Source organism: Heteronotia binoei, chromosome 2 (genome assembly GCF_032191835.1).
Source record: "Heteronotia binoei isolate CCM8104 ecotype False Entrance Well chromosome 2, APGP_CSIRO_Hbin_v1, whole genome shotgun sequence".
Classification (NCBI taxonomy): Eukaryota; Metazoa; Chordata; class Lepidosauria; order Squamata; family Gekkonidae; genus Heteronotia; species Heteronotia binoei.
This window is the reverse complement of record NC_083224.1, coordinates 115,930,094-115,943,651: the sequence shown is the minus strand read 5'-3', so window position 1 is coordinate 115,943,651 and position 13,558 is coordinate 115,930,094. Positions and strand designations below refer to the sequence as shown.

Genomic DNA, 13,558 nt, shown 5'->3' with positions numbered 1-13,558 from the left:
TGGATTTATATCCTGCCCTATACTCTGAATCTCAGAGTGGTCACAAACTCCTTTACCTCCCTACACCCACAACAGACACTCTGTGAGGTAGGTGGGAATGAGAGAGCTCTTACAGCAGCTGGCCTTTCAAGGACAACTCCTACGAGAGCTATGGATGACCCAAGGCCATTCCAGCAGCTGCAAGTGGAGGCGTGGGGAATCAATCCCAGTTCTCCCAGATAAGAGTCCGCGCACTTAACCACTACACCAAACTGGCTCTCAGTGAGTCAAATCGCTAAGACATCATTTGAATGTGGGCCTTGAGTGTCTGGGGGAATCTGAATTACTGCTGGTTTTTATGTTTTCAAACAGAATGACCAATGATTGTTTCTAGGGTTGCCAAGTCCAATTAAAGAAAAATCTGGGGACTTTGGGGGTGGAGCCAGGAACAAGGGTGTGACAAGCATAATTGAACTCCAAGGGAGTTCTGGCAACCACATTTAAAGGGACAGCACACCTTTTTAAATGCCTTTCTTCGATAGGAAATAATTAAGGATAGGGGCACCATCTTTTGGGGCTCATAGAATTGGACCCTCTGGTCCAATAGTTTTGAAACTTGGGGGGTATTTTGGGGAGAGGCACTAGATGCTATACTAAAAGTTTGGTGCCTCTACCTCAAAAAATAGCACCCCCAGAGCCCCCAATACCCACGGAACAATTCCCTATTATTCACTATGGGAATCGTTCTCCATAGGGAATAATAGAGTGCCCAGTAGACATTTCCCTCCCCCCCCACGCTTTCTAAAGGGGGGGAGGGCCTCCATACCAGGGAATCCCCTGCCCCCTCCCTCTCTCTCACACACAAATACTTACTTGGTCTTCTTCCAGCAGAACTTTGCTTGCTGTGAAAACGAAAGCAGAAGAAAGGGAGGGGCCGTTCTCCATGGAAACTATTACTGACCCTTCCCCATGAAGCCCTTCCTGTTTCCTGTGCAGCCTTAAAGGGGCACACATTTTAAAAACTGTTTGCAGGTTTCTAAACCTGCAGGAGCTCTACAACGATATGATGCCTACACGCATGTTCTCTCCCCCCCCCCCCGCTTCCGGATTTTTGGAGAACGGGGGAGGAGGCTGCAAAATAGGAGGTCCCCCGCCTGGGCGGGGGGGAGGGGGGTTGGGAAGCCTAATTGTTTCTCTCTCCCACTAGTCCTTGATATAATCTGTAATGTGTTTAAAGCTAGCTCTAAACAGAATGCCTTCTTTACTCCATCCAAGGATGATTCTGTATTCTTTTTCACTATCCCAAGAAACCCTTGTTTATATGTTTTCTTCCTCTTTTATTGTTCTTGAACATCTAGACTGAATCAAGAGCTTGCTCATAATTTTAGTTGCTTGTAATAAAAGGTATTATACTATTGGTTGCATTTGGATGTTTTTAAGGGACCCCCATGGCTACCTGAAATTGTTATTAAACCCAACACAGAAATATTTGCGCTAAGCTTAATTTGCCCACATCCCCCCCAGCCAATGACACTCCATTATTATTACAACAGACTTTTCATATTTATTAAATGCATTTCAAACAGTGCAAAACCCTTCCAGAGTACCTCCTCGAAGCCACTGAAGATGCTTTCATGCAACCAGACTAGGTTGACTTAATGATATATTAATGAATCCCATTTGATATGTATGTTGTACCTCGATAGTGGACAGGCAGGACATTTATATCAGTAATAATACTTAGCACTTGTATTGTGCTTTCAGAGTTCAAACCACTTCACATACATGATCTTCTTGTAATTCTTATAATGATGGTTGCAAAGGATTTTTTTTTAAATCCACACTTTCTAGGCAAATAAATGTTGGGAATTACCATTAGTTTTCTCCCATTGCTCCAGGACTTTTTTTGTAGAAAAATCCCAGCAGGACCTCATTTGCATATTAAGCCACACCCCTTGACACCAACCCAGCCAGAACTGCGTTCGTGTGCATTCCTGCTCAAAAAAGCCCTGCATTGATTTATCAGTCACTGAGTGACCGTGAATACTTCATCGTGTTTGTACAGAATCACTGTATAAGCACAGCCTATTTGTCCCAGTTGACATCATGGAAGCCTCCTAATCATGGCCACATTGCATACTGCCCTGAAAGTTTTCTGTGTGGTGAGGCTGCTGTGCCACCTGGTTGAGAAGTCTTCCAACAATTGCTACTACATATGGTTGCCAGGTCACTGCTTTCTTCCCTGCCCCTTGAGTTTTGTTACACCATCTTCTTTATGCTATTGGCTAATGTTTTTCTGCTGCTGCTTATTGGCCCACACAGGCACCTCCATAATCCTCCTTGGACTGAGCTAACAGCAGTTCAAGGCTTGAGCAAAACTCACTTGTAATTTGCTTACTGTCTGCTGTAAAAACAACTTAAAGTCAGTTGATTTTTTTTTTTACATTAAATGTTTGTTTTCCTTAGTTTGGATTTATTTTATAATGAAAGCCTTTGGGATATGAGGACAGAAGAGAGGGTAATATCAATGACAAAAAATGGTTCATGGATGAGGAACGGGGTGGTTTTAAGATCCAGATGGCCAGCCGTGTTGGTCTGAAGCAGAAGAACTAAGCAGGAGTCAAGTACACCTATAAGACCAACAAAGTTTTATTCCGAATGTAAGCTTTTGTGTGCTCTAAGCACACTTCCTCAGACAAGGAATCAGGTACAGACAGGGGATTAGATTCATTAACCCTTCACACACTGTAGCAAATATTTGTTTGCTGACTATGGTAAAAGTTTGGCCAAAAGAAGGTTTTTACAATTACCTTATTTCAGTTAAAAGGTGATTTTAGAGCACATTAGTCATTTAAAGGTCTTCTGTGAGTTGCAAGGTGCATCAAAAGGAGAGTTCCATCAGGTGTGGCTTTTGCCACTTATATAGCAAGACAAGGGGAAAGATAGAAGGCACCTGGCTTTTGTGCATTTCTTAAAGGTACAAAAGTCCTCTTGAATTTCAACCAGTCCACCATAGATATGCATCACTTTCTTGTTACTGGATGGGAACAATTTTGTATCCATGCCATTGCTGTTGAAATGTCAGTTGTCTTTGGGCACCCATTGGATCAGGTTTCCTGTAATCTTGGAAAACGTACCCCAAATATATCAAGTGATAACTTTAAATCTGCATTAATCACAACCAGGAAAGCAGATACAAACACTTGCTTAATCACAGATATAAAATGCTGTGATGTACTGCTGCTTTTTCTGCCCCCTAAACCATAGTATTATTTTAACGAAAACTGAATACTGTCTCAGCAGAACATTTGGCAATAGAACTATATAAGACATTTCATGGAAATATTGGTGCTTTTGTTTCTGGAATGATTGTGATGATTTCTTTTAAAAGTCTGCGATCTTGGGGTTGCCAGTCCCCAGCAGGGGTTCCCCCATTTGTGGGAAACCGCACCCTCAAACAGGGACATTGCACACCAGCTTTCTGGCTTTTGGACAAACACTTTAGTATTGAAGACAAAAAACCCAGAGAGTTTTGCCCCAAAACAGAATGTTGTGCATAATGTCACTGATGCAATGACATCACTTCAGGGTGACAATCATTATGTCCTGCACACCCCCAGACCACTCCCAAATCCCCCACCCCCACTATGATGATGAGGGGACCTGGCAACCTTAGTGATCATCAAAATATTATAAGCTTGGTTTATCTCTCTGGCACTCCAGCCAGCCTGAGTGATGGGAATGTTAAGCCATTCTACTATTTTCCCCTTTGAAAAATCACCTTTCAAACTCGTTCTGCAGCCAGTCTAGCAATCTTTTTCTCCAGATCTTTCCACCAAATATCAAAGGAAAGTTCTGTGGCTGTTTGAAGAGTAGATAATGCAACAGAATCTTTGGAGATCTGGAGCCCACTTTGTAATATGAGATGTATATTAATATGTAATATGAGAGTATTGGTGGTAAATGTAATATGAGAGTATTGGTGGTAAAAATGACCTTTGTATTCAGAGCAACATAAATCAGTAGTACAATTCTATTGCTTCAGACCAACATGGCTACCAACCTGAATCTAAATCAGAAGTGTAGAACTAGGGCTCTCAGGGGCTCAGCCCTCAAATTCCCATTGAATGCTAGGTGTGTTCTCCAGCCCTGGAATATGTCAGGTAGTCTCATCAAGTGAACTTTTCACCAGAATGTGAAGGGCTTTTCACCTACCATCAAATTACCCAAACTGTTAATAGGAAAATACTGACAAATTGCCTAGGGAAAGCTCAATAATGAGTTTCAGACCCAGACCTTTAGCAATTAACTTGTAATCTGATTGTCTGTTATTTACTCAGCTAATTTTATTTTAAAATCTCATGGTGTATTCTTTATTCTTAAGAGAACAGCAGACATATAGGTCACCCCCAAAATGTGTGGGTGGCTTTGTGTAGTCTGTAATGTAGGAATAATAACATGTATTACTTAAAATACATTCAGTGTATTATAATATATTCAGTGGCTAGGCGGCATGCACTGATCATACTGAAAGCAAGCAACCCTGTCCACAGGCTTACAACCTTGAACTGGTATGCTATAGCAGGTGTAACATAGTAGCTATGGTGCCAAGCTTGCCTTTCCTGCATATATTATACATTGCTGACAGTATTATGGCCTTGCCCTCTGAAGCTGCCATTTTTTTATAGCAAAGTGGTCTATGTAGTCTGGAGATCAATTCTGGGTGAACACCTGGTTATATTTGGAGGTTGGTAAGTTTATCCCAGCAGGATTCAAGGAAACAGGTTATGCCCTGAGCTTTTGAGAGGAAACTCGATCAGGATAAGTGTGTGGAAGTGCAAGGTAGAAAGAGGGCAACAATGCCCATTTGACATATTTTAACAACTTTGTTTTAGGTTAAGTCCTTGAATGATTGCTGATTTGTTTTTTCTTCTTACTGAAACCATGGTATTACCACTTCATATTTTATATCCAAGGAACTTTAAAGTTCATTTCATAAACCACAGCACTTGGATTTAAGGCACATCACAAAATGGGCTTGAATTTAAGGTACATCACAAAAGATAAAGTGGCCCGTGTTGTAATGCCTTTATATAAATTTATGCTGTGGCCACATTCAGAATACTGTATACAGTTTTGAACACCCCATTAAAAATGTTATTATAGATCTGTAAGTGATAAAGGATAACGTGAAGAAAGATTACGGATCATTTTATGGAAAAAGAGGTACCAGAGCTTAATAGCACAATTAATTTGCATATGCCACACACTGCTGACATCACTGGAAGGTATAGTAAATTATATCAGCTCAGCATCTACCTTAAATGGCTTCTTGAATTATAATTGTCATAATAAAACCTTACTCTCATCATAGTTTTTAAAATACTGGCCACAGTGGCATGCTGAAGATTTCCATCTGTATGCTTTATATGTTTTGATTATTTTTCCATTTTTTGGTGGAAGAAAATATTAGAAAGTTTGTCAAATCTTAGAGTTCAGCAAAATTCTCACAGGGAGGTTGAACAATGGAGCCCAGAAGCAAGTTTTTGTTTGGGGGGTGGGGGAGGTTATGAAAGAGAGAGCACAATAAAATTTAGAGATTCTGGAGCTCCACTCCTGTGAGCTCCTGCCCAAAATGAGGCCTGAGAAAGACTGAAGTGTTTCGGGGCCCTGTAGTTTACGAGGTGTGTGTGTGTGTGGGGTGGGGAGGGAGATTAAGAAGGATCATGGTAAAGGTTGAAGAGATTTTGAATAGTGTGGAGAAAGTGCATAGAAAAAATATTATTCTTTATCATAGTATTAGCAATCATTTAGTGACGTTGACTGGCAGTAGATTCAGAAACAAAAGAAAATAGTTTTCATAATTAATATATGAAATTTACTGCTATGAAAGGAGTTGATGGCTACTGCGTAGATGGAAGAAATAGCCAGTTCATTGAGGATAGAGTTTTTAATCCTTACTAGCCACAGTAACCAAAAGAACCTCCAGGCTCAGAGGCAAAAACACCTATGAATATCAGGCTAGAATACAAATGACATACATGACTTGTGGGCTTTTGGAAAGTATCCCGCTTAGGGATGGGCATGAACCAAATTTTGGCTGGTTAATGATTTGTGAAGCAATGTTCACAAACTAAAGACCCACCATGAACTTTCACAAACTTTGATGCAGTTTGTGGCGGTTTGTGAAGAGCAGAAAGCTGGGGTATAAAGTAGTGGGGGACAGAAAGTAGTGGTTTAAACTTTAAATGGTTCGCAAACTGATTCAAAATGGGTCAACTTGAAAACCAGCCTTCTGGTTTATTTGGGTTCATGGTTAAGCCACGATCCACATCAAACTGCAAAAATGTGGTTTGTGCCTGTGGCAGAATGTGCCTGCTCCAACCCACAGGTCCTGTATTTGCCTTGCACTCCTTGGGGTTCCCAACTCCCCTGGAGGGACTTTTCCTTTCTCTCTTCCAGTAGTTGGGATCATCACCTGATCAATATAAAGGTTTCCCACTGAAGGGATCAGGACCTTCAGCTCCCCTTCCAAGCTCAGAGCCCTTGCCTCAGTGTCTCCCCCTAGCCCAGTGTCTGGCTATCACAGAGACAGACTGATGTCTTTTGTGCCACTGGAGGAAAAGCCAGTTGCCAACTGCTTGCCTTCCCCCCTCCTGCTTGCCTCCCCCCCTTTTAAAATAGCATGTCTGAAACAGTGGGGGTCTATGTGGTAAGACAGGATTGCCAGGTCTGACTCAGAACATATCTGGAGACTTTGGGGGTGGAGCCAGGAGACTTTCCCATTCCCTAAAATAAATGCAAATACAGCAGTGCAATTCCTCTGAATGTTCTTCATTTCCATGATTCCCAGCAGCTAAACTTCCATTAAATGAACACCCACACTCTCACAAAGCAGCCAAAATAAATACAGTTAGCAAGAACACACTTTTGTAATCTCGCTGGGGCAATTTAATCATGTTGCTGAATATAACCATCTGCTGTATTTCAACCAACTTTTTCAAAGTAATAGGAAAATGAAAGAATGGCATAGGGGGTGGAGTTTTCCTCCAAACAAACAGCGGGAGTGAAAGCAACATCACACTGTCTGCTCACCACGCCGCCCCTGCAGCTTTCCCACTGAGATTTAAAGGCACACACACACATTAGAAACACGAACAGTTGCAAGCCTCTTCTAAACCTGCTGAGGCTTGAAGGTGTATGGTGGCTGTTGGGGTGAGACTTCCCCCTACTGGCCAGCTGGCTAGTGGCAGGGAGAAACCTGAAAAACCGGGGGATCACTTGCCTGGACCTGGGGACTGGCAAGCCTGGGTACAGAAAATCACTTCCAAAAATCAAATGTTTAATGTATTTATGAAAAAGAAGTTTTTTACGAGCATATTTTTAGCAGCACACCAAATTGAAGCACAAACAAAAGAAATTGGTTAAAACGCAAATCCTCTGTCCTATGCCCTAACTAGATGTTAAAATTAGCACACACTCTTTATCTTAGGTGTCCTACTTCTCTAAAGATCCTTCATTACCTTGAGGGTTAATCCAGCTCTCTGGGTCAGCTGCATGGTCCAAAATGGAAGCCTACTCCCATCCTCAGATAAGAGATTTGTTCAGCTCAGTATCCCCAGGAAAAAAAGAGAGTGCCTTTCCCTTGCAAGGCAGTTTTAACAAAACTGTGTCTCCTCCCCCTTAACCCCAATCAGCCCAGGTCAAGGCTTCTTTTCCTGTTGTCTCCAGGAAGCCACTTCCTGTAACCTGTCTAGTAAAATTCCCCTGTTTTCTGCTTGCAGAATGGGGGGATGGGGGACAGGAGGGGGATGACTGGATATTCCTTTGGCTAAATTCATTAGCATCTGTGTGCAGGTAAGCTGATGTGCCAGTGAATGGACTCCCTCCTCTGACAAGAGATTTTTAAAAACCTGATAAACTGCACAGAGAAACTGCTCGTTGCCAACCTCCCACCAGGAGAAAATGCATTTCTTCACAATGCCCATACGTAATCTTGCCACCCCCTTTTGGAAACAATAGACTGCATGAACAGGGGCGTAGCTAGGGCTTTGGGGGCCTGGGGCCCAAGATTTATGTGGGCCCCCCTATGTGTGTGCACACGCCGCCAGAAACAGGATATGATGTCACTTCCGGTGATGTCACTTCCACAAGATGGCCACCACTTGCGAGGGAGCCCTGCTGGAAACAGGAAGTGATGTAACTTCCCTTTTTTGTTTCCTCTTCTGGGCACCACTGAGCCCCTTATGTCCCTCCTGTGACATAATGAAATAGCCTACACACAGAAAACAAGAACTAGGCATCACTTTTTTGTGTCGCTGCTTTGTTTTGCAAATATAAAAGAAGAATTGGAGGTCGGATAGCCCACAATTTTCTCAGCATTGGAAACCACCTTGCTCCAGTTTGGAGAGCCAGTTTGGTGTAGTGGTTAAGTGTGCGGACTCTTATCTGGGAGAACCGGGTTTGATTCCCCACTCCTCCACTTGCACCTGCTGGAATGGCCTTGGGCCAGCCATAGTTCTGGCAGAGGTTGTCCTTGAAAGGGCAGCTGCTGTGAGAGCCCTCTCCAGCCCCACCCACCTCACAGGGTGTCTGTTGTGGGGGAGGAAGGTAAAGGAGATTGTGAGCCACTCTGAGACTCTTCGGAGTGGAGGGCAGGATATAAATCCAATATCTTCATCTTCTTCATCTTCTTCCAGTGGGAAGCAGATGTTGGAGAGCCAGAAAAAAGGAACCGCCTCTGCCTCTCCTTTTCTCCTCCTACCCAGAACCGTACAAATGCCCGAGAGCAACACAAGACACAAGGCGGGCAGGCAAATAAATGGGAGGAGGGAGAGGTGGAAAGAAAGCAACTTTAACTTTAGACGCATTCTCCGAGCCACCAACTGGCTTGGAGAAGTGATTGAAAGAGAGCAATGCCTTCTCCAAGCGGGCCAACAAGGCAGTGGGAGCTTCAAGAGCCACCCAAGACATGTCAAAGAGCCACCCCCGGCTTAGAGGAAACGCTGCCAGTAACCCAGACACTGAAATCGGATTCACTGCGGCGTCAGATCCGATGAAGGGCTCTGAGCAAGTTGGGGGCTTGGATCCCAGGAACTCTCACTGGGAAGCGCCGGTTGCGCTCCCGGCCGCCGGCTCGGAAGTGCCCGCCGCGCCACGCGTCTCCCTCCTCCTAAACTCGAAGTTCTGGCTTCCCCTCCCGGGAAAGTTGTCAAGCGGCGCCGCAGGGCTCCTCCCCAGCGCCCGGCTCGGGACCCCCCCGCCCTTTGGGGCTGCGCGTCGCGGCGGGGGAATACAGTACCTGCGCCGGCCGGCCAGTGCTCGCCTGCTCCATGTGCTCCTGCCGCTGCTGCCGCTGCGGCTCCTCCCCGGCCGAGGAGCGTGAAGGCGGCGGCAGGAGGCAGCTGGGCTCTGGGTCCCTCCCCTCCCCGCCACTCCGCTTTCTCGCTCCAGTGCAGCATCGTCGCTCCGGCGGGCATCTCAGGCCGGCGCCCGGGGGCGCGCCACTTTTGGCGCTCGCCGGGGGGGGAGCGAGAGAACAGAGGCGGGCTGGGCCGAGAGGCGGTCGGATGGCGGAGGCGGGGACGCCAGCAACGTGAGTGGCGGCGGAGGGGACGCCAGGCAGCCGGCTTCTGAGGGGCCCCTTGGCATTGCCAAGGGGCCCCCCAGACCTGGGGCGACCCGCCCCCTCCCCGCCCCCCCTCCCTACGCCACTGTGCATGAACCCTTAGTATGAACCAGAAGGACTCTTGTGCATTTAGAAAATGTATACACTGCTTCTCGAGGGACCTGCTCAAGGTGGCTCACAGAGGAAAGACAAATTCATCTATGCACATTCTTAGATAACTTCCAAATTGAAGACACAAAAAGCAGGGCTTTTTTGAGCAGGAACGCACAGGAATGCAGTTCTGGCTGGTTTGGTGTCAGGGGTGCGTGGTCTAATATGCAAATGGACTCCTGCTGGGGTTTTTTCAACAAAAAGCCCTATGTGAAACAATGGTGACATCAGGGGTGTGGCCTAATATGCAAATGAGTTCCTGCTGGGCTTTTTCTATAAAAATAGCCCTGACAAGAAGAAAATATACCTATATAGTATGATGCAGATTTACATATAAGTAAATCTTATATTGGATCAGAGTGTTGTACTAGGATCAGAGTGTTGGACTAGGATCTGGGAGATTCAGGTTTAGTTCCCCACTCTGTCACAGAAGCTTTTAGGGTGACCTTGCACCAGTCACTCTCTTTTATTCTAATGTACCTCACAGCGTTGCAGTGCCTGATTTGTATAGCTTCAGTATTGTATTGTGAGAACAGAATGATAATGCTTTTGTCCTCTTCTTTCCTTTTCAGCTGTATCTGCAGGCCAGGTTTACCTGGAGAGGAGCCCGCCTGCTACGTCCTCTGCTACAGTTTACCCTGCTTATGATGGCCTTTTACACAGGACTGTCTCGTGTATCTGACCACAAACATCATCCATCAGATGTATTGGCAGGCTTTGCACAAGGGGCCCTGGTGGCTTATTGCATAGTAAGTAGAATGTATTGTGTTATTATACTGACTACCTTATGAAACATACTACACTTATAAGGAAGATCTAGCAAGCTCTTGATAAGATGAAGTTGGGATGCTAGTGGCATTGTGAAAGCCTGCAATAGACAATGGACTGGATCAATTCACTTTGAGGAATACTAGAAATATCTCAGAGGAAAATAATAGATGTAGCTAAAGGGAAATGGTAGATGCTTTCATACAGTGACTATTTGCAAGTAGATTTTGCTATTCTTATGGACTGGATCTTTCTGTGGAAGGAAGTGTGACTACTTTGCCTTCCCCATCTTACTGTAGACTGAAACACTCTGTAAAATTCTGCCCCTAGGGAATAGGGGGCATTCAGAAGCAACATAAGTGAGGAGTTGAATTGCCCCCCCCAGTCGGAATGAAGAAACAGACACAAGGTGTTGGGTATAAAACCGGGCCGCTTTATTAAATAATTAACCTATAACTGGCAGGGATGGGACCTAACAGGACAAGCCCTGGGGTCACCCCCGGACCCCGCCTTGTCCAAAGGGCGAGCCACCCTGCCCCCAGCACAAGCCCGCTGTATTCGGGTTGTAGCTGAGCGGCCAGGCCCCAGCCATACTCCACCTGGGCTAGCATCAATCCCCCATGGAAAGATCCGCCCAGGTGAGGCTCTCCGTGATCTGCATTCCCCACACTGAGCCGTGTAGCCCATCTGCAGTTCCTACAGACCACCCGCACCACTGGTGCAAGGCCATAGGTGCTCCCCTGAAAACACTGTGGCCAAAACATCCTCCAGGCTGCGACCGAACTAAAACTCCCACCGCTAACACCTAACGCTACAAGGCAGTACAAGGTAGGCAAAAAACAACTCCACATGGGCCAATTATGTGAAGATGAAAAAATTCCTACCTGGCCCCTAACAAGGCGACCAGTTGAAACCTGTACTGCCAAGGGAGGGTGGGCGGGCAGAGAGCCCAAAGGAACTGAGAAGATCTGGGCGGGGCCGGGGCTTATATAGCCCTGACACCACGCCCAGAAACAGACCCGGATATACCGGGCCAAGCGTCCTGTTGCTCCCTCCTTCCGAGGGGGCAAAGACAGCCCCCAGCCTGAACGCCGGCGATGCCGGCTTGGCTGGGAAGGGCCGGGCCTTGTTGCTACTACAGGGGAAGAATGAGTGAAAATTGCCCTCCCCCGAGTATGCAAATCTTTTCCACGGGATCCAACCCAATATTCAAAAGCCAAATAAAAAGATTCCATCCTAATCACTTTGAGGAATACTAGAAATATCTCAGAGGAAAATAATAGATGTAGCTAAAGGGAAATGGTAGATGCTTTCATACAGTGACTATTTGCAAGTAGATTTTGCTATTCTTATGCAGTAAAAATCTGGTTGCAAAGCACATTATTTAGTGTGTGTGACTGCACCCAATAACCTAGATGCTTTGAGAAGTTCAGAGTAAAGACGCTATTCACGTCTCTAAAAGTGCTCTCTAAAGAATTTTGCTCAGATGTAAGCCCACGGCTGCTTACTCTGCTTTGAGAAATTTGTGAAGATTTAGGGGTAATGCACAGGGAGACCAGAGTTTGGAAAACAGAGGAAACTTAGAAGGAATTTGATGTCATGAAGTCCACCCTCTGAAGCTGCAATTGGTTCAAGAGAAGCTGATCTCTGTAATAATAATAATAATAATAATTTTTATATAATGTAGTCTGAAGATCAGTTGGGGAGATCTCTGGGAACCACCTGGCAGTTATATTCTATGAATTCTGTTTTATTCAGCTTACTCCCAGGAAAGTGTTCTTAGGACTGCAGCCTGAATATACAAACAAAAAAATCTAGGGTGCAGGCATATGCTCACAGACTATTGATTAGGCTTTACTTCTTGTAGATGTTCTTGGAATGTATGATACCACAGTGCAAAGTTACCCCAGACTAAGTCCACTGGTTTCAGTGGGCTTAAATTGTAGTAACACTATTAAAGTGCTAAAAGTACAACCATACCATCCTTTATTTCAAAATTTAAAAAAATGTTTAAAAAGCAAAAGAGGACTTTGTTTCCTATTGAGTTACATAAAAACATTCAATGTGAATTATCATAGGACTGTGATAATGATCCCATAAACATATGTTGAGCTGTCGTGTTCAAAACAGTATCTAAGGTGCAAACAGCCCTGGAACATATTGTTTCTGGGGTGCCCATTAGGCTTGCCAATCCCCAGGTCCCAGCGGGGGTTATTCCGCTTTCCCAGACTCCTTCCCGCCCACAGTCAGCTGGCCAGCAGGGGGAAGCCTTTCCTCCAGAGGACCATGTGCCTTTCCACCTCCGTAGGCTTCAGTCTCCAATTGAAAGGCTTCCTCTTGGGATTGTGTGTCTGTGTTACTTTGAAGAAGTTGGCAGCAACTCGTGAGTAGAGATGCCAATCCCTCACTTCAGAGTTGCCAGAAACGGGGGGGGGGGGAGAGGGGGGAGGGGAGGGAAATGTCTGCTGAGCACTTCATTATTCCCTATGTGGAGATGGATTCTCATAGGGTATAATGGGGAATTGATCTGGAGGTTTTGGGGGCTCTGGGGAAGCTGTTATTTGTGGTAGAGGCACCAAATTTTCAGTATAGTATCTAGTGCCTCTTCCCAAAGTACCCCCCAAGTTTCAAAACGATTGGACCAGGGGGTCCAATTCTATGAGCCCCAAAAGAAGGTGCCCGTATCCTTCATTATTTCCTATGGAAGGAAGACATTTAAAAAGGTGTGCTGTCCCTTTAAATGTGATGGCCAGAACTCCCTTGGAGTTCAATTATGCTTGTCACACCCTTGTTCCTGACTCCGCCCCCAATTTCTCCTGGCTCCATCCCCAAAGTCTCCTGGCTCCACCCCCAAAGTCCCCAGATATTTCTTGAATTGGACTTGGCAACCCTAGTGCCCATTCTGGTGTACAGTGCTGCCATTTTAGAGTTCTTTTCCCCTGGGGATAATGGGCACCTTTCAGTGATGCTTCCTTTGCAGCCTCTCTCTTAGTTGCAGCCATGGCCATGTAAATTTGGGGGAAAGCTGTAATA

The 13,558-nt window shown here is 45.3% G+C and overlaps 1 protein-coding gene across 1 annotated transcript in view; it reads left to right on the top strand.

The window, feature by feature from the left end:
- The window catches only part of PLPP3 (phospholipid phosphatase 3), a 145,251-nt gene that overhangs the window by 111,571 nt on the left and 20,122 nt on the right, over nucleotides 1–13,558 (top strand). Inside the window, exon 5 of the mRNA XM_060231884.1 lies at nucleotides 10,330–10,506. Within this exon, the coding sequence (XP_060087867.1) occupies nucleotides 10,330–10,506 (177 nt within the window). The remainder of the gene's footprint in view (nucleotides 1–10,329; nucleotides 10,507–13,558) is intronic.